Below are 26,581 nucleotides of genomic sequence, written 5' to 3' on the forward strand. Positions count from 1 at the left end.
CTGTGTTAATTTTATTTGGATTTCAGGTTGTCTTTTCCTTGTTTCATGAAAGCATAACTACAGTTGTACTAGTTTCTACCAAAAGTTGAATTTTTTTTTCTAGATCCTATGAAGCATTAGTATAGTATTTCTCTCCTATTGGTGCAGGGAAAAGGATTGAAGCACAAGTCTAAAAACTCTCCAGTTTTCAGCCTTCTGACAGCAAGATAAAGTTCTTACATATTGCTGTCTCTTCAGAGTTATGACTTACCTTGGAGATTAGATAATCACTTTTGCTATCAGTCTAGAAATTATAGAGTATTACTGAAGTTACTTCAGGGCATCTGAAGAAATGTCTTTGCTCTTTCAGTTACTAGATTAAATTTTCAGAGCTTGAGCATAAAATGTTTGTGTGAAGTTGTCATTTTTATTGGTGGAAGAAAATGCACGCTTTTTAATAGACCTTTATATTTGTAATGTTCTTGTTTTAAATAGCACATTTAAAATTCCCTTTGAAAATCTTAAGAGTCTCCTTAATTTTTCACTGACACTTTGATTAGACACCACCAGACTGGCGCAAACTGTGATGATCTGTCTGGTAAAATCTGTAAGCATATATTATGGGAAATGGAGTCCTGAAATAATTTTTAAGAAAAAGCATTTCAGTGTTTAGTGCTTTATTCTCATCTCCAACGTTTAGAATGAAAACATGTATGGTCTCCCAGTGGTTATCTGAATGCCTTCTCTTATTCTGGGTGATTTTAAGAGGCTATATAAAGTAGTAAAAAATGTAGGGTGGCTAGAATGAGAAGCAGTAGTTGTAAGATCTGATCTTAGCTTTTCCACAAATTAGCTGTGACTTTAAGTAAGCCACTTACTCTCTTTGGATCTTAATTTTGTCATCATTAAAAGAAGAGGATATGTTTAGTGGCCTTGTAAAAAGTCTTCCAACCTGCTTATCTCAGACTTCTGTGATTCCTACTCTATGGGTTTATAGATTAAGGCCACATTAAATTACAAGCAGAAACATTGCATGCCTCTTTTCAAATGTACAAATAAATAATTTATAGAGGAAAGTTGTACAGTTTGTATCATGCTTAAAAAATACACAGAAGAATCTAACATTGGGAGGGAGGATGGAAATAGAGAGTAAGTCTTAACATGAATAGTATAGTGCAGTTAAAACAGCATCTTCTCAGTGACCTAGGAAACATGGTTATTTACTAACTGTGGAGGATCTGGGGTGGTTTGAAATTTTTAAAGATTAGAAACAATTTGGACTAACCTCTGTGGAACATTTTCTATGAATGCAAGTAGAGAGGAATAAAAGAATTAGTTAGCATTTCATGTTTGACCCAGACACTATTGTAATCCAATTCCATTACCTGTTCTTTCTTCAGACTTGGATTGGTTTGACATTTTTTAATTTCTAAAGGTAAAATCTATGAGGATGAATATTTATTAACAGTGAAAATACTTTTTTATTGTTCCACAAACTCTAAAGACAATTCTGGAGAGTAAGATATATCAAATTTAGAAACAGAAATAATATAATTGGAAAAATATATTGCCTTCTAAAATGACTTGAAGTGACATTGATAATAAAGGGCATATATTCTATAGATGAATATAAGCAGTATTTACTCTATGTATGCAGGCTTGTTTGTTTCGGCTTGGTGCCCTGACTGAGGTTAGGGATGGGCAGGATGCAGTAAATGGATATTCACCATTGAGATGGTCTCTCCTGCTTAGCACACCATTATGAATGTATGTATGTATGTATATATGTATGTTTCAAGTTTTTCTTTAAATTCTAGTTAGTTAACATATAGTGTAATATTAGTTTGCAGTAGAATTTAGTGACTCATCACTTACATATAACACCCAGTGCTCATCACAAGTGATGCCCTCCTTAATACCCATCACCAATTTAGCTCATCGCACCCCACCTCCCCTCCAGCAACCCTCAGTTTGTTCTCCTTAGCTAAGAGTGTCTCTTATGGTTTGCCTTCCTCTCTTTTTAAATTTTCTTTCCCTTATGTTCATCTGTTTTGTTTCTTAAATTTCACATATGAGTGAAATCATACAGTATTTCCTTCTCTGACTGACTGAACTCACATAGCATAGTACACTCTAGCTCCATCCACGTCCTTGCAAGTGGCAAGATTTCATCCTTTTGATGACTAATATTCCATATATATGTGTGTGTACACACACACCACATCTTCTTTATCCATTCATCAGTCAGTGGACATTTGGGCTGTTTCCATAATTTGGCTATTGTTGATAATGCTGTTATAAACATCTGGGTGCATGTGCCCTTTTGATTCAGTATTTGTGTATCCTTTGGGATACTAATACTTAGTAGTGCAATTGCTGGGTCGTGGGTAGTTTGATTTTTAACTTTTTGAGGAACCTGCATACTGTTTTCCAGAGTGGCTGTACCAGCTTGGATTCCCACCAACAGTGTAAGAGGGTTCCCCTTTCTCTGCATCCTCACTACCATCTGCTATTCCCTGTGCTGTTAATTTTAGCTGTTCTGACCATTGTGAAGTGGTATGTCATTGTAGTTTTGATTTGTATTTCCCTGACAATGAGTGATGTACAACATATTTTCATGTGTCTGTTGGCCATCTGTATGTCTTCTTTGAAAAAATGTCTATTCATGTCTTCTGCCCATTTCTTAACTGGATTATTTGTTTTTTTGGGTGTTAAGTTTCGTAAGCTCTTTATAGATTTTGGATACTAATCTTTTATTACATGTGCCATTTGCAAATATCTTCACCCATTCCAAAGTTCACCTTTTAGTTTTGTTGATTGTTTCCTTCACTGTGAAGAAGCTTCTTATCTTGAAAAAGTACCAATAGTTAATTTTTGCTTTTGTTTCTTTTGCCTCTGGTGGACATGTCCAGTAACAGGTTGCTATAGTTGATGTCAAAGAGGTTGCTGCCTGTCTTTTCCTCTAGGATTTTGATGGCTACCTATCTCACATTTAGGTCTTTAATCTATTTTGAATTTATTTCTGTGTATGTTGTAAGAAAGTGGTCCAGTTTCATTCTTTTACATGATGCTGCCCAGTTTTCCCAACAGCATTTGTTGAAGAAACTGTCTTTTTTCCATTGGATAATCTTTCCTCCTTTATCAACGATTTGTTGAGCGTATGGTTGTGGGTCCATTTCTGGGTTTATAATTAATCTGTTTCATTAGTTGGTGTATCTGTTTTTGTGACAGTACCATACTATCTTGATGACTATAGCTTTGTAATAGAGTTTGAAGTCCAGAATTGTGAAGTCTGAATCTTTGCTTTGCTTTTTCAAGATTGTTTTGGCTGTTTGGGGTCTTTTGTGGTTCCATACAAATTTAAAGATTGCTTGTTTTAGCTCTGTGAAAAATGCTGATGGTATTTTGATAGAGATTGCATTGAATGTGTAGATTGCTTTGCGTAGTATAGACATTTAACAATATTCTTCCAATCCATCAGCATGGAATGTTTTTCCATTTCTTTGTGTTCTCTTCAATTTTTTTCATATGTGTTCTATAGTTTTGAGAGTACAGATCGTTAACCTCTTTGGTTAGGGTTATTCCTATGTATCTTATGGCTTTTGGTGCAATTGAATATGGGATCATTTTCTTGATTTCTCTTTCTGTTTCTTCATTATTGGTGTATAGAAATGCAACATGTTTCTGTATGTTGATTTTGTATCCTGTGATTTTACTGAATTCATGTATCCACACTGGCAATTTTTTGGTTCAGTCTTTTGGCTTTTCCACATTAAAAAAAAAATGTAGTCTATGAAGAGTGAAAGTTTGACTTCTTCCTTGCCAATTTGGATGCCTTTTATTGTATTATTGCTGAGGCTAGGACTTCCAGCACTATGTTGAACAAATGATGAGAGTGGACATCCCTGTCGTGTTTCTGACCTTAGAGGAGAAGCTTTTAGTTTTTCCACATTTAGGATGATATTAGCTGTGGGTCCTTCATATATAGTCTTTATGATATTGAGGTACGTTTCCTCTATCTCTACTTTGTTGAGGTTTTTTATCAAGAATGGATCTAGTACTTTGTCAAATGCTTTTTCTGCATCTCTTGAGAGGATCATATGGTTGTTATCCTTTCTTTTATTAAGGTGGTGTATCACGTTGATTGATTTGTGAATATTGAACCACCCTTGCAGCCCAGGAATAAATCCCACTTGATTGTGGTGAATGATTTTTTTTTTTAAAGATTTTATTTATTTATTTGAGAGAGAGAATGAGACAGAGAGAGAGAGCATGAGAGGGGGGAGGATCAGAGGGAGAAGCAGACTCCCTGCTCAGCAGGGAGTCCGATGCGGGACTCGATCCTGGGACTCCAGGATCATGACCTGAGCCGAAGGCAGTCGCTTAACCAACTGAGCCACCCAGGCGCCCAGTGAATGATTTTTTTTAATGTATGTTGGATTTGTTTTGCTAGTGTTTTGATGAAAACTTTTGCATCCATGTTCATGAGGAATATTGGTTATGTATTCTCTTTTTTAGTGGGATGTTTGTCTAGTTTTGGAATTGAGTTAATGCTGGCCTCATAGAATGAGTTTGGAAGTTTTCCTTCCATTTCTATTTTTTGGAACAGTTTGAGAAGAATAGCTATTAACTCTTCTTTAAATGTCTGGTAGAATTCCCCTGGGAAGCCATCTGCCCCCAGTGTTTTGTTTGTTGGGAGTTTTTTGATTTCTGATTCAATTTCTTCTCTGGTTATCAGTCTGTTTAAGTTTTTTATTTCTTCCTATTTTAGTTTTGGTGGTTTATATGTGTTTAGAAATTTATCTATTTCTTCCACATTGCCCCATTTGTCAGCATAAAGTTTTTCAAAATATTTTCTTATAGCTGTGTTTCTGTGGTGGTGATTGTGATCTAGCCTCTCTCATTTGTGATTTTATTTATTTGGTTCCTTTCTCTTTTCTTTCTGAGAAGTCTGGTAGGGGTTTAATAATTTTATTCTTTCAAGGAATCAGCTCCTAATGTCATTGATATGTTCTACTGTTTTTTTATTTCTATGTCATTTATTTCTGCTCTAATGTTTATTATTTCCCTTCTGCTGTCTTTAGGCTTCATTTGCAGTTCCTTTTCTAGCTCCTTTACGTGTAAGGTTAGTTTGTGTATTTGAGAGTTTTTTTTTGCTTCTTGAGGTAGGCCTGTATTGATTCCCTCTTATGACAGCTTTTACTGCATCCCAAAGGTTTTAGAATGTCATGTTTTTAATCCATTCTGATATTCTTTGTCTTTTGATTGGAGCATTTAGTTCTTTGACATTCAGAATAATTATTGATAGATATGAATTTTGCGCCATTGTATTACTTGTAAAGTTGTCATTTCTGGAGATTTTCTCTGTTCCTTTCCAGTCTTTGTTACCTTTGGTCTTCTCTTTCCTACTCAAAGCATCCCCTTTAATATTTTTTGCTGGGTTGGTTTAGTGGTCATGAACTTCTTTAGTTTTTGTTTTTCTGGGAAACTCTTTATCTCTCTTTCTATTCTTAATGAGATCCTTGCTGGATAGAATATTCTTAGCTGCATATTTTTTTGTTTTCAGCATGTTGAATATATTATGCCACACTCTTCTGGCCTGCCAAGTTTTTGTGGAAATGTCCATTGCTAACCTTATTTGTCTTCCCTTGTACGTTTTAGATTTATTTTCCCTTGATGCTTTTAGGATTTTTTCCTTATCTCTATATTTTGTAAATTTTACTATGATATGTCTTGGTGTTTACCTGCTTTTGTTGATTTTGGTCAGTATTCTCTGTGCCTTCTAGATAAGGATTTCTGTTTTGTTCCCCAGATTAGGGAATTTTTCTGCTGTTATTTCAATTAAATTTTATGCCCCGTTTTTCTCTCTTCTTCTTCTGAGACTCCTATAATACAAATGTTATTGTGGTTTGTGGACTCTGCTAAATTCCCTAGGTCTACATTCATGATCGAACATTTTTCTTTCCTTCTTTTTAACTTCATTATTTTCCATAGCTTTATCTTCTGTATTGCTTATTTGTTCCCCTGCTTCTTCCATCCTTGTGGATAATTACACACAGTGGGTTTCACATCTCGGCTATAGCATTTTTTATTTTGGCCTGACTAGTTTTTCAGTCTTTTATCTCTTGATAAGGGACTCCCTGATGTCTTCAGTCATTTTCTCAAGCCGAGATAGTATCCTTATGAATTTCTCTTGAATTCTGAATCAGGTATATTATTTGTATCTGTTTCTAGTAGATCCCTGACCATGGCCTTTTCTTGGTCTTTCTTTTTGGATGAATTCTTCCATTTTGGTATTTGGTCTAGGTCTCTTGTCTTCTTCTGTGTGTTAGTAAAGCCTGATATGTTTCCTGTTCATGAGAGTAATAGCTTTATTAAGGAGAGGTCATATACACTCCAGCGCCTGACACTTCAGGAACTGCTTCTGGTGTATGCTGTGTACACTCTGCTGCTGTTTTTTGGCTGCTTTTCCCCCAGGTTAGTCCTCTGCAGAGTTTCTCCTTGCCTCAAATGGAGAGTGTTTGGATCTTGTGCATTATGTGTTGAGTTTTTCCTAGGTGTGCTCTGGTCTGCTTGTTAAAAGAGTCGTGATCCTCTTTCCATTAGAGTTGAAGCTTTGTAGTACTCTATGGTCAGTAGACTTGGTGCATGTGGGGCATTTGTGCTGGTGTTCTGGGGGTGTGCCCCCCTGCATTGGTTCTCAGGAACACTTGCCCTCGTAAAGAAGCTTTTGCAGAGCACAGGGAGGTGGGGCTTGGTGTAGGCACCTCAGGCCTCTGCTGTGTGGGGAGTTCATGCTTGCCAGTGTCTGGGAATCCCTGACAGAGGAGCGAAATGTCTCTTCTTGTGTGTTCCAGGCTTCCCTCAAATCCCTGCATTCACCCTTCATGTATCCAGGCCAATTACCTCCCCAGCAGTGCAGGGCTCCTGTCTTTTATCTCAGGCACATCAGTTGAGTTTCAAAACTCATAACTTGTGGTATCTGTTAAGCATGGACCCATGCTGATCCTCTGACGGAGTGTCACACCACCCTGGGGCTGGCGTCAGTTTGTCCCATAAGTGCAATTGCACCAACAGGCAGGAGCTTGAAGTTTAGAAAGTGCAGCAGAAAGCCAGCATCCAGGTTAGCTGCCCTCAGCAGCTGTCTCTTTCCCTATGCTAAGGAACTGGGCAGCACAATGCCACCTGATGGCTCTTTTGTCCCTGGAGAGGCATTGACTCCTCTAGCAGATACACTCCAAGAAGGAGGAACTTTCTCTTCTAGTGCATCCTAGGGGATCCTCGGGTTGTGCCATCTGCTCCCAGGCCTCTGCCTCCTACACAGGTGTACCACTGCATCCCCCAGGCTCCACAATGGCCATGGTGCAGACTTCTAAATCTTAAGTCTTTTAGCTCTGCTGGTTGTAAAAACTCATGATAATCAGCCCCTCTCATTTTCCCAGTGTATGGTTTTGGGGAAGTGTTCTTGGTGTGTGATCCTCTGTGCACTTTGTGCTTTCTCTCTTTCACTCTTCCACTCTGTTTCCTCTGTCCATGATTTGGCTCCCTCCCCTCTACAGCATCTGTAATTCTTTATTACCCTAAATCACGTCTCTGTACCTCCTACCTTCCACAGTGTGGCTCTTCTCTTCCTGTAGTTGTGCAGTTTGGTCTCTCAGTCCTCTTAGTGATTTCTTGAATTCATAAAGACTTGATATTCATGTGGTTGTATTTGAAGGTTGAGGCAAACATTGGTTCCCCTACTCCTCCACCATCTTAACTCCTTCCCCCAACACATCTTAATTTAACCTCTCATTTTCTCTCTTTTAGTATTTTATGTAGGTGTTTTGGTTAAACATCTGAAGGAGAATTCCATTTAGGCTATCCATATATCATTCTACTGTCAGATTTTGTGGAATACCACTTTTTGGATGCTAGACAATTAAGATTGTAATAGAAATATTATAATTTGTGTTAAAGTACAATCATTTGAGCATTCTAAAAGTGTATTCTCTTTTCAAGGTTAAATATAGTTACAGAGTTGAACTGCTTGATGGTGAATTTTTAGGTTTCATTTCTTTTTTTCTTTTTTTAAGATTTTATTTATTTATTTGTCAGAGAGAGAGAGAGAGAGAGTGAGAGTACAAGCGGGGGGGCGGGCAGCAGGCAGAGGGAGAAGCAGGCTCCCCACTGAGCAAGGAGCCCAATGCAGGACTCGATCCCAGGACCCTGAGATCATGACCTGAGCCGAAGGCAGACACCTAACCAACTGAGCCACACAGGCATCTCTAGGTTTCATTTTCTAATTTGATAAAGTTAAATGTATAGGATGAAACATTAAAGAAAATGATTCTGAAACCTATTTTTCAATAACAGAACAGTATAAATGTCCATTATATGCGAAGAGAGACTTCTCAGTACACCCTTTTAAAATTTTGTTCAGGGAGCGCCTGGGTGACTCAGTTGGTTCAGCATGCCACTCTTGGTTTCGGCTCAGTTCATGATCTCATGCATGGCAAGATGGCGTCCCAGGTCTCGCTCTGCACACAATGGGAAGTCTGCTTGAAGATTCTCTCCTTCTGCCAAACCCCACATACTTTCTCTGTCTCTATCTCTTTCTCTAAAATAAATAAATCTTAAAAAAATTTTTTTGTGTGTGTGTGTGAAAATGGTTTTTTTTTTACCTTGGGTTGCTGCCATATTTCCTCTCTACTAGCACCATAATCAGTAACCCACCTCAACAGGTGTGCTTAATTGTTATGAAAGTGATCTGGAGCTTTGATTTTCTGAATGACCTGGGAATTCAATAAAGCAAAAGACATTCCACTTATCTAATACATAAAGTTGTTTAAAACTTTCTCAAAACTATGTTATTAAGTGTACATTTATGGTGGTGATCATTGCAGTTTGATGAAGAATTCACAGCTCGACAGGAAGCTCAAGCTGAGCTTCAAAAAAGAGAAGAAAAAATTAAAGAGCTTGAAACAGAAATCCAGCAACTTCGAACCCAGGTAATGAAAGAAGGTATAGACTTTATGTCATGTCACAGTGAGTTTGATGGTAGAAAATTATCTTGTTAGATGTAAGGAAAAATGTGACCAGAAGCAGACTTTTTGGCAGTTTTGCATTTTAGTTGAAATAACTACAGATTTAATTTTCCAGGATAATAAATAATTTTACTGTTTGGATAAAAATAAGGTATTAGTTGCTTAAACTTCCCTGAATAGTTTTAATGGACTATATTACACAATCAAGACTGTTCAGGAGCAAAAATTTTTTGATGATTTGAAAAGTTGGATGCATAATTTCAAAACCTAGAAATTTTGCATTTCCTGCTGCATCACCTATGATGAGAAGCACTCATATACACTCAAGATCTTAGTTATGGTGTCTAAACTTTAGAACTGATTAAGTCCTCTCAACACTTTATTTTTATTTTTTAAATACCCTCAGCACTTTTTATGTTTTAAATGGTTATTAAGAAATGGAAGATTATCAGTGTTGGTGAGAATAATGTCCTTTTTCTGTGTATGCTTTTTCTTTTTAGTTTTTACTATGCATTTTAACCTACAAAGCCCATTAATGAAAACAATGATTGAGAAAATAAAATGGAAGAAAAAAATGTTCACTAAAACACAAAACTCAGCCACATAAATTTTGACAGTCTATTTGGCTTTATTAAATGATTATGAATTTGACATCATTCCATTTAGTAAGCAGAGGGGAATTCTAGGGGGTTGTACAAAATGAAAGGTTTTTATGAAAAGAGGGTGGGAAAACAAGTTATTAGGGAAAGGAAAAGATCTTTTAGGCCCTGCCACTTTCCCTTAGGGGGAAAAGCAAGAGGTCCTATGCAGATTACTTTATCTACCATTAAGGGCTGGAGAGGACTTCTGTGGCTGACATATTGTCTGCTGATTTAAAAGTTCCTGACTCATCTGTTAAGACTATTTCTTGGGGATGTTGAAACTGCAGTTAGATTATGTATTAAGCTCTGGTTTGGGGACTCAGCCTAACTGATGCCATTTGGGGCCTGTGTTTTTTTTTTTTTTTTCCCTAACAGCTCTTAACATAGTGCATGCTCAGTAGATGTTTATTGATTGACTAGATTTGTATCCATCAGTCTACTGAGAAATGACTTCAGAAGTCACTGATGAACTCCAAATTATTCAATGCAGTGCCTTTTCCTACCCTCAGTCTGTTTCAGTTACCTATAATATTTGATAATTTATTTCATTAAGTCTTTCTCCTTTTTTGTATCATCTGCCTTCCCTTTTCACATCTCTGAGAACTCAGTTTCTTTTTGTTTTTGCCCCCCACCCATGGTGACATTCCTCAATGTCACCCTACCACAGGGCCTTACTATTTAGTGAGTAGTTGCTTATTTATTATTAAATTAACTGATCTGTAAAAATGCAGAGTCACACAGTCCTTTCTAGTGTACCCAAAATTGTGCCAAATACTAAATTATTCATTAGCTATATTCAATTCTCAATACTCTATTGTAGCCTAATTTAATTGTTGCATTCCTAATTGTTCATGAGAGGGAAGAGAAGGGCTGATACGATTTGATTTTTAAAGGCTGGTGGCATTTATTTGAGATTCTTTATTAAATTTGTGAAATATGCATTTAACTTGAGTAAAATCCCTTAAAAGTGATAGCATTTTTATGGCTCCCCAAGTTTCATATCATAGATATGATCTAATAGAGTAAAAATTTGATGTTAACAAATATAATTTTGATCTCTTTCAATAAAAAATTGGATATACATTTTACCTTTCAAAGTATTCAACAAATCCATTTATACATAAAACTTGTAAATTACTAATTTCTTAAACTTTTCAGAAAAATTATTTTGATTTTCTCCATAATTTCTTTGATCTCAGTCAAGATTGTAAAAATCTGGCTGTTTTCTATAATTTTGCTACATTAAAAGTAAAATGAAAATAATTTTGCATATTGTAATACTTACTAATTTCAGGAGAGGATTGCATTCCAGAGGAGGATTGTTATTTGTTGAGTGTGTAACTACTTCAGTTGCATATATGTATATACACACATAAACATCATACATATGAATAAAATATTGGACAGTGCATATTAAATATTATGAGAAACGTTTCCATGATTCTATGATTATTAATTTTTAATATTCTTATACATAGGTCAGTCCTTTAAATTGATTATTCTTAAAATATGCTTCAACTTATTTATTTTGTAAAGCCATTTCTAAGTTTAGTTAGTACAATTAAGTACTCCAACTTAGAAATTCGTATTAGTAAAGATAAGAAGACCTTCTTCCCAAATAAAAATGACACTATGCCAAGAAATTTTATTAATTTTAAACTTTTCATTCAGTTCATCTAATGTCATATCTTGATTACAAATACATCTGTTCATTGGTAGGATTTTCTTAGGAATGTTTATAATAACCAACTTCACTTTAATATTCTTTTCTTTTATTTTATTTTATTTTATTTTATTTTTTTTTAAACATTTATTTATTTATTTGAGAGAGCGAGAATGAGAGAGAGAGAGTACATGAGAGGGGGGAGGGTTAGAGGGAGAAGCAGGCTCCTTGCCGAGCAGGGAGCCCGATGTGGGACTCGATCCAGGGACTCCAGGATCATGACCTGAGCCGAAGGCAGTCGCTTAACCAACTGAGCCACCCAGGCGCCCATATTCATTTATTTTAGAAGTGAACCATTGTAACCAGCAATGGTTTAAAGAAACAGGTACAGATTAACTTAAAAAGTAAACAGTTTGGAATGAGATACTGTCCTTCATCTGTTATCCATTATCATTAGAGAATGAGGTTGAAGTCATTTTCTTATGGTAGAAGTAAGTTATACTGTCCTCATCATCCAATCTGTTTGAATTAATTCTTTTCATGGCAAGTGACTCCATGAGGAGATAGTCTGCTATAGTGGAAAGAGGACTACATTAGGTATAAGAAGAACCCACATTCAAATCTTAACCACATTTCAGACTCTGTGACCTTTGGTTAGTCATTTAACCTTTTTGTAGTTATGTTTTTTCTCATCTATAAGCAGTGAGATAAAGTTTAGATAAAAATGCCCTACTTACTTTACAGGGTTATAATAACAATGAAAAGAAATAATAGCTGTGGGCGCCTGGGTGGCTCAGTTGGTTAAGCGACTGCCTTCGGCTCAGGTCATGATCCTGGAGTCCCGGGATCGAGTCCCACATTGGGCTCCCTGCTCAGCAGGGGGTCTGCTTCTCCCTCTGCCCTCTTCCCTCTTGTGCTCTCTATCTCTCATTCTCTCTCTCTCAAATAAATAAATAAAATCTTTAAAAAAAAATAATAGCTGTAAAAACATTGATAAACATATATTACCATGCAAATGGATGTTATGTTACTCAGTATTAATTATTGGGACTAGAAGACTACTAAATTACTGGTGCTATGTGATAGACTCTGTGTAAAGCTAATTGGCTCCAAGGGAATCAGACCTATGATTGTATTAATTATCCCATATTCAAACCAGCTAGTCTAATAGGCTCAAGTCACTTCAGTACTTCTTTGCATGTATTTATAATGATAGGTAATTTTTCATTATTTTGGAGGGGTGTTTCACAAAATCTTTGAGGATGCCAACTTTTATAGTGTGTTAGCAGAAGTAGTCCTTGTACAGAGTTTATAATGCTTATCAAAAATCTATGGGAGTCTTTTTCAGTTACTGTTAAGCCCTTTGATGTTACTAAATTAAATAAAGTGTATGTAATCTTAAACCCCCAATGTCTACTGATAAGTTTTCTTTGCTATTATATTTTACTGAAAGCTTTTAAACATTGTATTACATATGTTTCAGGGACATGGACTCTCAGGTTCATCAGGAATTCCAGGCCCTCCTCCACCACCTCCATTGCCAGGTGGTGGGTCATCCCCACCGCTGCCACCTCCACCAGCACCACCTCTACCTGGAGGAACTCCCCCTCCTCCTCCACCTCCTTTACCTGGAATGATTGGTATACCACCACCACCACCACCACCTTTGTTTGGGGGACCTCCACCACTTCCCCTTGGAGGAGGAATTCCTCCTTTCCCAGAAGCAGCACTTGATTTGCCTTATGGGATGAAGCAGAAAAAAATGTATAAACCTGAGGTGCCCATGAAGAGAATCAATTGGTCAAAGGTGATTATGACTATGACTAGACTAGAGTATTTGACCAGATATTTTATGACTAGATTATTTTTGTCTTTGTCCAGCCATAGTTGATCATTAATATGTGAATAACTGTTGCTCCATATAAGTATTGCATACTGCTTGAGAAGATGACTGCTGACTCATGCTTTCCTTTGTGAGTTCACCATCTTATGTTTATCTTTCAGTCTAGTACCCTATGAATTGGAAACTCCACAGATCATTGGAAATTAATGTAGAAGTCAAAAGGAAAACCAAAGTGAAAATGGTGCTAGAGAATAATATATAAAATATATCACCAAATGAAACATGATTTTGATTCTTGTACTGTTTTAAGTACTACAACATTCTTAAATATAATCTTTATTATTACTGAGCTTTTTTATCTTAGTTATTTTTGTTCTTAGAGAATTTTTTTGTTTTAGTTTTTTTTAAAGATTTTTATTTATCAGAGAGAGAGAACACGAGCAGGGGGAGGGGCAGAGGGAGAGGGACAAACAGACTCCCCACTGAGCATGGAGCATGATGCCAGGCTCAATTCCAGGACCCTGAGATCATGACCTGTGCTGAAGTCAGACACTTAACCAACTGAGCCTCCCAGGCATCCCTTTTTTGTTTTAGTTTTAAATATTTAGATAGTATGGAATAGGTGGCAGCATTCTGTAGTGACATAACCTAATTATTTTTTAATGTAATTTATGAGGTTTTTTTCTTTTGAATGTTATTTTGCTTTTTTTTTTTTCTTTTAGAGAGAATGCGAGGGGGGTAGAGGTAGAAGGAGAGAGAGAGTGAGAGAAAGAATCTTAAGAAGCCTCCATGCCTGAACCTGACATGGAGCTTGATCTCATGACCCTGAGATCATGACCTGACCTGAAATCAAGAGTTGGACACTTAACGGACTGAGCCACCCAGGCACTCCTATTTTGCTTTATTATTATAAGAATATGTCTCGTAAAAAGCTTCTTATCAAGATTGACACAGTGCCTATTTAGTAGGAACTAATCTTCTAATGAACATACTTAGAGTGAAATATGACAGTATCTACATAGTAAATTGGTTTGACCAGAATCATGGTTAAACCAGTATTTAAGTTAAGACTATACTTATGCTTTGCTCATAAATGAGGTACAAATGTTTTTGGAATGTAGTTATTTTTTATTAGGTACAGTCCACTAAACTATAGGATCCAGATGCTGTTGGTCCAGTTGTCTCTATGTATAAATTTAATGATATGTTCATTTAGCATTTAAGCATACAGTGAAATGGTACTTATACAACACAAAGCATCATGATGTACTGGAAAATGTACAGTTCTAATCTTGGGTTTCGATGTAGTGGTTAAGAGCACAATTCTCTGGAGCATCACTGCCTGGGTTTAATTCCCCTCTTTGCCATTTACTAGTTGGACAGCCATTTAAACTTTCTGGGGCTGTTTCCTCATCTTTAACATGGAGATAATAATAGGTCCTGCTTCAAGGGATTATTATAAGGGTTAGATTACATAATATATGCAGATCACTTAAAACTGCACCTGATACATTATAGGAGGTATGTAAGTTGTCAGCTATTATGGTTATTACCTTCACTCTGGTCAGTAAATATGGAGAATTAATTCACTTTTCTAAATTTTAGTTTCCTCAGTTTTAAAAATCCAGGAGGAGAAAAAAATATATGTGAGTTGGGGGAGGGATTTACTAAACTATTTTTAAGATTCCTTCCAGAAGACTTTTTTATTTATTTTTAATTTTTTAAGATTTTATTTATTTGACAGAGAAAGACAGCGAGAGAGAGGGAACACAAGCAGGGGGAGTGGGAGAGGGAGAAGCAGGCTACCCGCCGAGCAGGGAGCCCGATGTGGGACTTGATCCCAGGACCCCGGGATCATGACCTAAGCTGAAGGCAGATGCTTATGACTGAGCCACCCAGGTGCCCCCAGAAGACTTTTTTAAATGTAATTTGCTATATGACTAATTGCTGTTGTGTATCTTTTCTGTACATCAATAGAATTCTGGGACTTCCCCAATGAATATTTACTTAAATGTTATTTTGATAGATCCTGAAATTGATTTAGTAGGTAGATAAATAAAGGAACTATCAATCTTGGTGAAATTGAATTCTTTGAAGAATTAAATATGCAGTAATAATTTAGATACTTATCTTTGTTATTTTTGTTTCAGATTGAGCCCAAAGAATTATCTGAGAACTGTGTCTGGTTAAAAGTTAAGGAGGACAAGTTTGAAAATCCTGATCTCTTTGCAAAATTGGCACTGAATTTTGCTACCCAGATAAAAGGTACATCTTATTTTTTAAAATATAAATTTCTTATTCTGATCTGTTGAATTCAGTGCTTTGCTAAAAATTTCTAGTATTGTATACATGTATAATTTTTCCAACCTGGACAGAGTCAAACATAAATTGATTAAGTTATTTACTAGAATTTACCCAGCAACTAAAGGAGGGTAGCTCATTTTCTTTATTTTTAAGATTTTATTTATTTGAGAGAGATAGAGCACACACACACACATACAAGCGGGGGAGGGACAGAGGGAGAGAGGAGGGGACAGGCAGACTCCCCGTTCAGTAGGTAGCCTGACATGGGCTTAATCCCAGGACCCGAGATCATGACCTGAGCTGAAGTCAGATGCTTAACCGACTGAGCCACCCATGCACCCCTCCTTTTAATCTTATTTTTCATAAATGTTGGTTTATTTTTATTGTTTAATATGTGAGGTATACCCATCTATTATAGTTATTATTTTTACTGAGAAGCAGAGGAAATAAATTTGTAAATTTACTATATAAGAGAAAACAGTGTAACAGAATACTAATGGCCCAGAAGTTTTCATGAAATTTGAATAAGATTTGGCCCTTAGTGCATAAATAGTCTTTCCTCTTACATTTGTACTCCTTATCAATTTGTTTTCCTAGGAAATTTTATGGTTTTTTCCTAACACAAATCTTCTGGAATAACATCAAAATCTGGTACCTAATAATTATATTTTACTGATTTGAAAATAGAGTGCTTTGTTTATGATTAGATACTTAACCTCTTATGAATTTCACATGTAATTTTGATACTATATAGATAACTTCTCAATCTCATAATTATTAGGGTTTGTGAATTTTTGGTATTTTAACTACTATTTTACTAATTATTGCGGAATTGATAGTTCAGATAAGCATAGGATCTTTTTAGTCTGGATGAGTTTCCACAACTAAGAAATTGATATATTCCATATGGCCATGCCCTCGGAATTGGCAACTTTACCATTGATTTGTATGATTTGTCACAACATGCCCTAGAATGTGAGACTCTGAATTTGGGAAGTTAGAGAGAGAGAGACCGAGAGACAGAGGTAAAAAATACTCCTTTTCAGACCTTCTATCATATCTTGCACACTGGAGGTGCTTGTGCTGTATTTGTTGTTGCTTGTAGATTGAAATTCACACACACACAGAAATCAGAGGTGATTAGAAGAAATTTGACATGTTAAAAATTCCTGGCATTAATTCTTTTTTTTTTCTTGTAAGTAACCTTCACATTTAAAGGGTTCTTGAGTGACTCCAGAGACTACTGTTTGTTATAAACACCTTTTTTAATTAAAAAAGGTAAAAATGCTTACATCACAGTATTCATATAGTAAAAAGAATTTTTAAAAGGATGCATGATAAGCTTATCCCTTTAATTCCAGACTTACAGCTTCTTCCCCAGAGAAAACCACTGTTACTAATTTCTCACATTGCCTCCTAGAAATAGTCTGTGCTTCTAGATGCATATGTGTATTTATCATTTTTTTGTTTTTTACTTCTTGCTGTTTTTACTTTATATACTTGGATGTTATCCATAATAGCTTGCGTTCATCTACTATGTTCCTTTGGCATACTGCATAGAATTCGGTGGTATGGACTTATCCTAATTTATTTAACCAGTCCCCAGTGAATGGGTATTTAGATTAATTCCAGTCTCTTTGGTATTTCAAACAATGCTGGGATAAATGTGTATCTGCATATACCTTTGTGCACATAAGATCGATTTATAGGACAAATTCTAGAAGTGAAATTCCTGGACAAAATGCTGTATACATTTATAATTTTGATATATATTACCAAATTGCTTTCCAAAGAATTTGTGTCTTTAGTGGCACCTAAGATATATATGAGTATCTGTTTCCCTACAACGTTTGTCCATCTCAGAGGTGAAAATGGTAAATCATCCATGTTTTAATTTTGACTTCTTAAATTTGGAGTGAAGGTGAGCAGCTTTTATTACCTTCAAAGGCAATTTTTATTTACTCTTCTTTGAACGTCTCCCTTCAGTTCTTTGCACATTTGTAGTGAGCAGTTGTTCTTTTACGTCTCCATGGTTTTTTTTTTTTTTTAAGATTTTATTATTTATTTGACAAAGAGAGACACAGCGAGAGAGGGAACACAAGCAGGGAGAGTGGGAGAGGGAGAAGCAGGCGTCCTGCCAAGCAGGGAGCCTGATGTGGGGCTTGATCCCAGGACCCTGGGATCATGACCTGAGCCGAAGGCAGACGCTTAATGACTGAGCCACCCAGGCGCCCCTCTCCATGTTTTTTGTATTGAGTCCCACAAGAATCATAGATTTCATGAAATTTTAGAGTTAGTCTGGACCATAGAAATGATTAAGTCCAACTCTATTTTACAAATGAAGAAAATTACGTTTGAGACATAGAGGTAAGTATAAAATCCATTAGAGAGTTTCTAAAGGTAGTGTGATATAGTGGAAAAAGCCTGAGGAAATGGAGTCACACTTATTTGCATTTCAGCTGTAATACTTGTAACCTCTGAGACTGAATTTTCTCATCCATAAAATGAGTAGACTAATGTTTATCTAGTAGTGTTGTGAGAATTAAATAAGGTTATATATTTAAAGCACCCAGCACAGTGTTTAGTGTAGTAGGCACTTAACAAATATTAATTCCCTTTTCCCTTTCATTTAACATGATGCTGTGTATGTGTGTGTGTTTTGCCTTAGTTGTTGACACTTAATCCAGCTGTTAATTCAGCAAGAGAATTTCCGGCTCTTCTGAGCAGCACTTGATAGAGCCAATCAGTTACAATAGAAGCAATTCTTACTGCAGCTGCTAAAACCTAATAAAAATTATATAAAGGCTCTCATCTACTCACTGCTAAGAACACTGCATTCTTGTTCTTCTTAGCTTTGATTCTTTGAATTTTATGTGTGACACTAGTACTGCTTCTATTTTCCTAATTTTGAATATTTGAGTACAAATCAGGTCAGGAGTACCTTTCAGTAATATTACTTTTACTAAGATTTATTTTTCAAAGGGACATTTAAAGGAACAGTTAAGCATCATAGCATATTCCAGACATAAATAGCGTAGCCAAAACAAGTTTTAATGATACAACATTCCCATTTATTTCAATGACACTTAGTAACTGTTGATTGACCTTACTATAACAGCTAAAGTTCCTTGTCACTTGCAGGGTCTTGATTCATAATTTGGCCAAAAGGTGGCAGGATCAGTAAGAAATTAGGAGGCTCTGGCTCCAGTGAACTCCAAGCACACTTCCCTGGCTTTCCTAGCTCCAGGAAGCACTTTCTTTCCCATTTTTGCTTGCCACTCACTTAGTTGCATTCCGGAAGGAGGAACACACTCATTGTTTCTAAGGCCTATTTCCAAAGCTCTTAGACCCAGTGTTCCAGAACCTCTGAGAATTTTCTCCTATTGCAAGGGGTTTGGAGAGCTTATTTTTTGTTCTTCCTAAATGCACTGAAAGCATTACTAGCCTATGTTAAGAAAATGTTTAACTTAAGAGTTCAAAGTACTTTAGGTTGATGAATAGAAAGAAGTTTTTTTTAAGATTTATTTATTTAAGAGAGGGAGAGAGCACGAGATTGGGGGGCTGGAGGGAGAGAGTGAGAGAGAGAGAGAGAGAGCGCAAGCCCTCAAGCAGACTCCCTACTGAGCTGGAGCCAGACATGGGGCTCAATCCTAGGATCCTGAGATCATGACCTGAGCTGAAATCAGGAGCTGGTGCTTAACTTGTGACTGAGCCAACCAGGCACCCAGAAAGAAGTTTTAAAATACCTCTGATTCCTATAATATGTACATGTGTAAATACTTAATATGTGTAATTACCATCAAATTATACTTTCCATTTGAATTACTTAGAGTTAGAGAGGAAGCGATTTTTAATTTTCTATTAATAAACCAAATTATTTCTAATTTAGGAGAGACTGTACCTCTCATTTAATTTAATTTATATCTGTAGAGTACTGATTATATACAAGGTACTATACTCAGTGGGAAGGAGAGAAATTAAGGTCTTGTTCCTCCCACACCAGGGAACTTAATATCTAGTGAAGGAGAGAGGAAGAGGTACACTACATTTAGTCAAGTTGTATTAAATGCTAACACAGATATTTTTTACATAGGAACGCAGGATGGGAATATAGTTAATTTTTAGTAGGGGAAATGAAGATCCCATAGGTGGTATAATTTGAGCTGGGCCTTGAAATTTAAGTAGAATTTTAATAGGAAAAGAAGGAAAGAAGACATTCTAGGCAGAGAACACCATTAGAAAATTATGGAGGTGGGATGAGGTACATACTGGGCGAGGTGCAGCTGTTGAAACACAGCCTATTGAGTTGGGACTTGGAGGTGAAACTGGTAAGGTGAACTTCATACTGAAGAAATGGGGTTTTGTATTTTAAGCATTAGCAGCACAATAATTAGATTATAAACTATTGAGGAGGCCTTTGGCAGACAGATACGTGATGGGAATTCACAGGTACGTGATAGAGCATTGGTTGTGAATAAACTACCAGTGGTTTAGGCAAGATATGAGGATATCCTGATTAGTATGAATTCTTAATCTCGAAGGTCTTCTAGTTCCCAAATTCTGTGTTCCCATGATTAATATGTAGGTTCTTACAAGCTTAATGTTGCTATGTGACAAAATATATCTCACAATGCTCTTTGGTTTAATGAAAAAATATGTATATATTAGATGCAGCTTCAGAAGACTCTATTAGTACTTTTGAATATATATTATATATGTAAGTGTTAGAATTTGTATCTGTGTTCTAGTTTAGTATTCAATTTGATGATATTTGGGGCCATATAAACATCAAGGCTACAAAAATAGTATCATTTTCCTTAAAAATCTGTAGTAATTATAGATAACAGTGATACTAAATAAGAATTAAAGTAATGGTTGGGCGCCTGGGTGGCTCAGTTGGTTAAGCGACTGCCTTCGGCTCAGGTCATGATCCTGGAGTCCCGGGATCGAGTCCCACATCGGGCTCCCTGCTCAGCAGGGGGTCTGCTTCTCCCTCTGCCCTCTTCCCTCTCCTGCTCTCTCTCTGTCTCTCATTCTCTCTCTCTCAAATAAATAAATAAAAATCTTAAAAAAAAATAAAGTAATGGTTAATATTAACTAAACTTAAAATAATAATAAAATGTAGGTTATAACTGCAAATTCTAATTAGAATTTCAAGGGTTCTCTAGAGGCTTCAGGAAGAACAAAAATTGCATGGAAGTTGTAAGCAGTTTCTTTGGTTTTAATGTTGCTTGGAGGAAATATAAGAAATAAACATAAAAGGTTAATAAAATTTAGCTTCTTCAATAATATATTTCTGTGGTGTAATTTAGCTTTAATAATAAAAGAAAATTGAGGTGCTATAAATATTTCAGATGCATATAAATGCAATTTTGCAATGCTTGAGATATTGGGCATAGCTTCAAAATTATGGTGGAATGGAGTTTAAAGATGTATTTATGTAAAAGCACTTTTCCTCTAGGATCATATTTTAAATTGTGTTTCTTAGTCATTGAATCAGCTAGCTGCTTTTGACGATACCTACCCTTGTTTGGTTGCTTAATAGAGTATTATATTTGGTGAAGCAATGAAATAAGAAAAGGGTGGTAAAATCTAATTCATCTCTGTCTTCATCATATAGAAATTCTTAGAATTGACTTGAAAATAATGAGATGTCTATCTCAGAGTGCACACCCTCTATAAAATAGTGCTAAAGTGTACTGAGAGACCTGGTGTCCTAACAAATAATTTGTCATCTTAATGACACAGTATGCATCTTCTGTACTATAAGCTTTAATATATATGGAAACAAACCAAGAAGGCTTAAATCTTTCAGGCAGCCAACTAACCACCGTATATACCTTACATAATTTAACTTACGGTGAACATACACTCCTTTCCAGTTGGCATGTTCTAGAATCAAACAATTACCTCCTTTATGTAGAAGAGGGAACAAGGAATTTGTGAGCCAGAGATGCAAGCCATTGTTTAATTGTAAGAATCGCTATTTGTAGAGAGCAATTGAGACACTGTAGTTTCACTTTCTAAATGAGTAGGCATCAGAATGGCTCTATTTTTACATATTGGTGATAGTGTGGTGATTGTGCTACTTCTGCCACTAATACCATCACTACTAATAGCAATAATAGCACATTTATTAAGCATTTACTGTGTCCCAAGAGATGCATAAACATTTTAAATTCATATCTCATTTAATCCTCACACCAACCCTGGATACTATTATTGTTGTTTTATAGGTGGAGAAACTGAGGCTATGGGAGATTAAACAGTATGTCTATTTTACATAGCTAGTAAGTGGCAAAGCTGAGGTTTGAACCAAGATTTGTTCTTAATCTCTTACTTACGTTGTAGCAGTGGCTTTAAAAATTTATTTTTATTTTTTTAATATTTTAATTCCAGTATAATTAACATACAGCGTGTTATTAGTTTCAGGTGTACAATACAGTGATTCAGCAATTCTGTACATTACTCAGTGCTCATCATAAGTGTACTCTTAATCCCTGTCACCTGTTTTACCCATTTCCCCCGCCCCACCTCCCCTCTGATAACCCTCAGTTCTCTAGTTAAGAGTCATAACAATGGCTTTTAATGACTCTTAAGCCCTTAGTAATTTGTGTGTTTTGTTCCATAGGTCACTGATCCTTTCTTTTTTTTTTTTTTTTTTTTTTTTAAAGATTTTATTTATTTATTTGAGAGAGAGAGAATGGGAGAGAATACATGAGAGGGGATAGGGTCAGAGGGCAAAGCAGACTCCTTGCCGAGCAGGGAGCCCGATGTGGGACTCGATCCAGGGACTCCAGGATCACGACCTGAGCCGAAGGCAGCCGCTTAACCAACTGAGCCACCCAGGCGCCCTCTTTTTTTTTTTTTTTTTAAGATTTTATTTATTTGACAGACAGCGAGAGAGGGAACACAAGCAGGTGTGGGAGAGAGGCTGGGCAGGGAGCCTGATGTGGGGCTTGATCCCAGGACATTGGGATCATAACCTGAGCCGAAGGCAGACACTTAACAACTGAGCCACCCAGGCACCCTAAAGATTTTATTTATTTATTTGACAGAGAGACACAGCAAGAGAGGGAACACAAGCAGGGGCAGTGGGAGAGGGAGAAGCAGGCTTCCCGCTGAGCAGGGAGCCCAATGCGGGGCTTGATCCCAGGACCCCGGGACCAGGGCCGAGCGGAAGGCAGACGCCCAACAACTGAGCCACCTAGGCGCCCCTCACTGATCCTTTCGTAATGCTATAGTTTCACATATATTATCTTGTGAAGTATGTAATCCTATTATCCTGACGCTGAAGACAGTTCTTTAGAGCTTAAACCAAAGCTGGGAAGTTGTATTTTCATGGAAGGGAATAAAGTTATTTTTTTGAAGATTTTGTAGGTGCTTTCTGCATAGAATCTATCATTTATGAGGCATTGCTATGACTTGAGGCCTGTCTCTTCTCATAATGAATGAAGGAATGAGGTCTTCATGTCCTTATTCATTTCATAAGGATATATTAATGCACATAAGATACATAAAGTATTGAAATCAGTTTTTCATAGGGCTTCGGGGTTAGCTTCATAACATTATAAACACTTTGTGTTATTTTAATATGACACTTCTTAGTTATGAGTTAGTGAGACTGTCTCCATTTCAGTAATTTGTGCTGATAAATATTGTATTGATTAGGCACAATAACAGGTGTTCAGTTGATAGCATTTACAATTCACACAGATACTCATTCACATTTAGAATTATTCTTATAGCTATATTAGTTTTATTTTGGCAAACAAATTATTTATAATAAAATCCAGTGGAATATTTCAACACAGCTATATAAAACTACAAAGAGTTATGTTTTGTTCCAATTGTCTATTGATGGCAGTGAATGCAATTCCAGGCTATATCTTGCATGATATAAGAGGTAAGAAAAAGAGGTTTCTCCAATTTAAGAAATATATTTAATTTAGAGAAATTCAAATGTGGTAGCTTTTCTGAGGCATTATATGTAAGTAATCCTTTTAGTCAGTTTGTCCTTGTCAGTGAGAATAAATTTAATTCTTTCTTTTTAATAGGTTATTCAGTAATGCGTGGTTTTTACTGTTTTCCCTAATTTTAAACTATGCTTTCTGATACTATTATTATCATTATTATAGTTTTCATTTATATCATTTTTGTTTTTTGTTTTGCTTTTGTTTTTATTTTTCCCAGTTTTATTGATATAATTGACATAATATTGTATAAGTTTAGTATATACAGTGTATTGATTTGATATATGTATATTATTGCAAAATGATTACCACAATAACTTTAGTTAACACCCATACATCAACTACATAGTTACAATTTTTTTTCCTTGTGATGGAACGTTTTAAAATTTACTCTCTTAGCAACTTTGAAATATACAATACAGTATAGTATGGTTAACTATAGTCATCATGCTATACATTACATCACTAGAACTTATTTATCTTATAACTGGAATTTTATATTTTTAAAATTTTTTTGTATTATTTTTAATTTATTTTTAGAGGGGGGAAGGAGGGGGAGGAGTAGAGGGAGAGGGAGAGAGAATCTTAAGCATGCTCCATACCCAGTGTAGAGCCTGATGTGGGGTTCAATCTCAACAGCCTTGAGATCATGACCTGAGCTGAAATCAAGAATTGGTGTCATAACCAACTGAGCCACCCAGGTGCCCTAGAAGTTTGTACCTTTTGATTACCTTCACCCAGTTTCCTTACCTCCTACCTCTTGCCTCTGGCAACACAAATCTCATCTATGTTTCTATGAGCATATCATTATTTTAAAACACTGTTTAACATCTTGTAAGGTAGGTGTGTTGATTGAGTGAGCTAAATTTTGTTATTAGGTGCTCTCTAGGTACTGATACTGTATAGAAGATGACCCAAGATATCCAAGATTATAGCATAAAAATATCACTTCCATTTTAACACATGCTTCTAGGAAGACAGCTGCCCTTGAAAACAGGTTCATATTTTTGTGTGTGACTATCATGTTGAAAAAATGTTAATTTCTTACTTTATTTCTGTGGATTATGTTAGTTACCTATAGCTATATAACAGATTACCCCAAGATTTAGCAGCTTGAAAGAACACACATTTATTTTCTCAGTTTCAGGAATCTTGGCAGAACTTAGCTGAGTCCTCTGCCTCAAGGTTCCTCACAAGGCAGCATATAAAGGGCTGTCAGAGTTGTGGTCTAATATGAAAGCTTGAATGGGGAATAATCATTCTTAAGCTCACCCATATGATTTTGGGCAGCATTCAGTTTCTTTAGGGCTACTGGACTAAGGATTTCCATTTTTTCTTTGCTGGCTATTGTCCAAAGGCTGCCCTCAGTTCCTTGTCTCCAAGGCCTCTCAGTAGTGCCACTCACAAAAGGCAGTTTGCTTCATCAAAGAGCACACACCAGGAAGGAATGAATTAGAAATGAAAGCAAAAAGGAACTCAGTCTTTTGTAGCCTAATTTTACGATTAGAAGCAATTAACTAGGTCTAGCCCTCATACACACATGGAGAGGGGATTACTCAAAGGCATGAAGACCAGGAGACAGGGAGCCTTTGGGAACCATTGAAGAAGCTGCCTACCACATGGATATATACTATTTTATTTCTCAGCAATTACAAGTGCTACAACAACTCCTTGATGACTTCAACAGAATCCTAACTGGTTTGTGCATTTAGTCTTGTTTCCTTGTGATCAGTTTTCTACAGCCTAGTCAGAATTGCCTTTCTTAAAGTGTAAATTAATATAGCACTCCCATGGTTGGAATATTTCACTACTTATTGTCTTCAAGGGGACATCTAAATTCTTCCTCATGTGTTTCAAGGTCATTTGCCTTTTCACTCCCCCTAAATTGTCTTTAGATTGAACTCTTTTGTTCCTGGAACCAGAGACACTTAGAAGACTTTGCAACTTCTTTCTGAACACACCTTCATCAGTTCTTCATTTGGCCTCTATTTAGATTACATTTCCATCAGAATGTAGTCTTCACAGTATATTATAATTGTCTTTACTCATTTGTGTCCCCCATCAGATACTGACATTCTTTTTTTTTTTTTAATTTTTTTTAAGATTTTATTTATTTGCGAGAGAGAGAATGAGAGACAGAGAGCATGAGAGGGAGGAGGGTCAGAGGGAGAAGCAGACTCCCTGCTGAGCAGGGAGCCTGATGCGGGACTCGATCCCGGGACTCCGGGATCATGACCTGAGCCGAAGGCAGTTGCTTAACCAACTGAGCCACCCAGGCGCCCAGATACTGACATTCTTGCAGGTAGGCAGGAAGTATTTCCATTTTGTTTACTATTATTTCCCAGTATGTACCACAGCCTCTGGCAAGTATAAGTGTGTTCAGTGAACACACAAATGAATTACAGTTAAGTGTACTTAGTTTCATAGTACCAAGGCAAAGAAAGTATGGGTGCTAAGTCAGAATCTAGGCACATAGTAGGAAATGTGTATATATATTTTTTAGAGATTCATTTTTATATTTTAGAGAGAGAGAGAGAGGGAGCACAAGTGGGAGGGGCAGAGGGGGAGGGAGAGAGAGAGTCTCAAACAGACTCCATGCTGAGTATGGAGCCCTATGCAGGGCTTGATCTCATGACCTCAAGATCAGGACCTGATACGAAACCAAGAGTCGGATGCTCAACGGACTGCATCACCCAGGAGCCCCAGAAATAGTATATTTAACAATTCATTTGGTGATATAGATATAAGAGAATCTGTCTTTTGAAAATCTTATGACTGATTAAATACCAGCGATCTACATAATTCAGTCTGGCTGTGGTAGTTTGTTAATTTGCCCATTTAAGTTCTGATGATTTAGTAATTCACTTTATTTAGGTATTTATATTTATATATTTATAGTTATATATATAAATTCTACTTTATATATTCACTTTATTTGGATGTTTATATATGTAAATTCTACCTTTTATGTTAATATATAAAGCTGTAAATATATACTTATATATATAAATTCTACAGATTTTTAATATTTTCAAATGTGAAAGATACGTGTTTTTTTTTTCCCCCAGTAGTGGCCTATTGTTGATTTAAGCTACTTTAAAATAGGATAATTATCAGTAAATAGAAGGACCATCGATAGGAATTCTGTTAGA

The 26,581-nt window shown here is 36.2% G+C and overlaps 1 protein-coding gene across 8 annotated transcripts in view; it reads left to right on the forward strand.

The window, feature by feature from the left end:
* Positions 1-26,581, forward strand: part of DIAPH2 (diaphanous related formin 2) — a 961,567-nt gene that overhangs the window by 288,895 nt on the left and 646,091 nt on the right. For all 8 annotated transcript variants that reach the window (XM_054508614.2, XM_045880234.3, XM_054508619.2 and 5 more), the window contains 3 exons: positions 8,865-8,969; positions 12,793-13,116; positions 15,303-15,417. In XM_054508614.2, coding sequence (XP_054364589.1) covers positions 8,865-8,969; positions 12,793-13,116; positions 15,303-15,417 — 544 coding nt within the window. The remainder of the gene's footprint in view (positions 1-8,864; positions 8,970-12,792; positions 13,117-15,302; positions 15,418-26,581) is intronic.

Source organism: Mirounga angustirostris, unplaced genomic scaffold (assembly GCF_029215605.1).
Source record: "Mirounga angustirostris isolate CCGP_5_RB_7025 unplaced genomic scaffold, mMirAng1.0.hap1 SCAF_11, whole genome shotgun sequence".
Taxonomy (NCBI): domain Eukaryota; kingdom Metazoa; phylum Chordata; class Mammalia; order Carnivora; family Phocidae; genus Mirounga; species Mirounga angustirostris.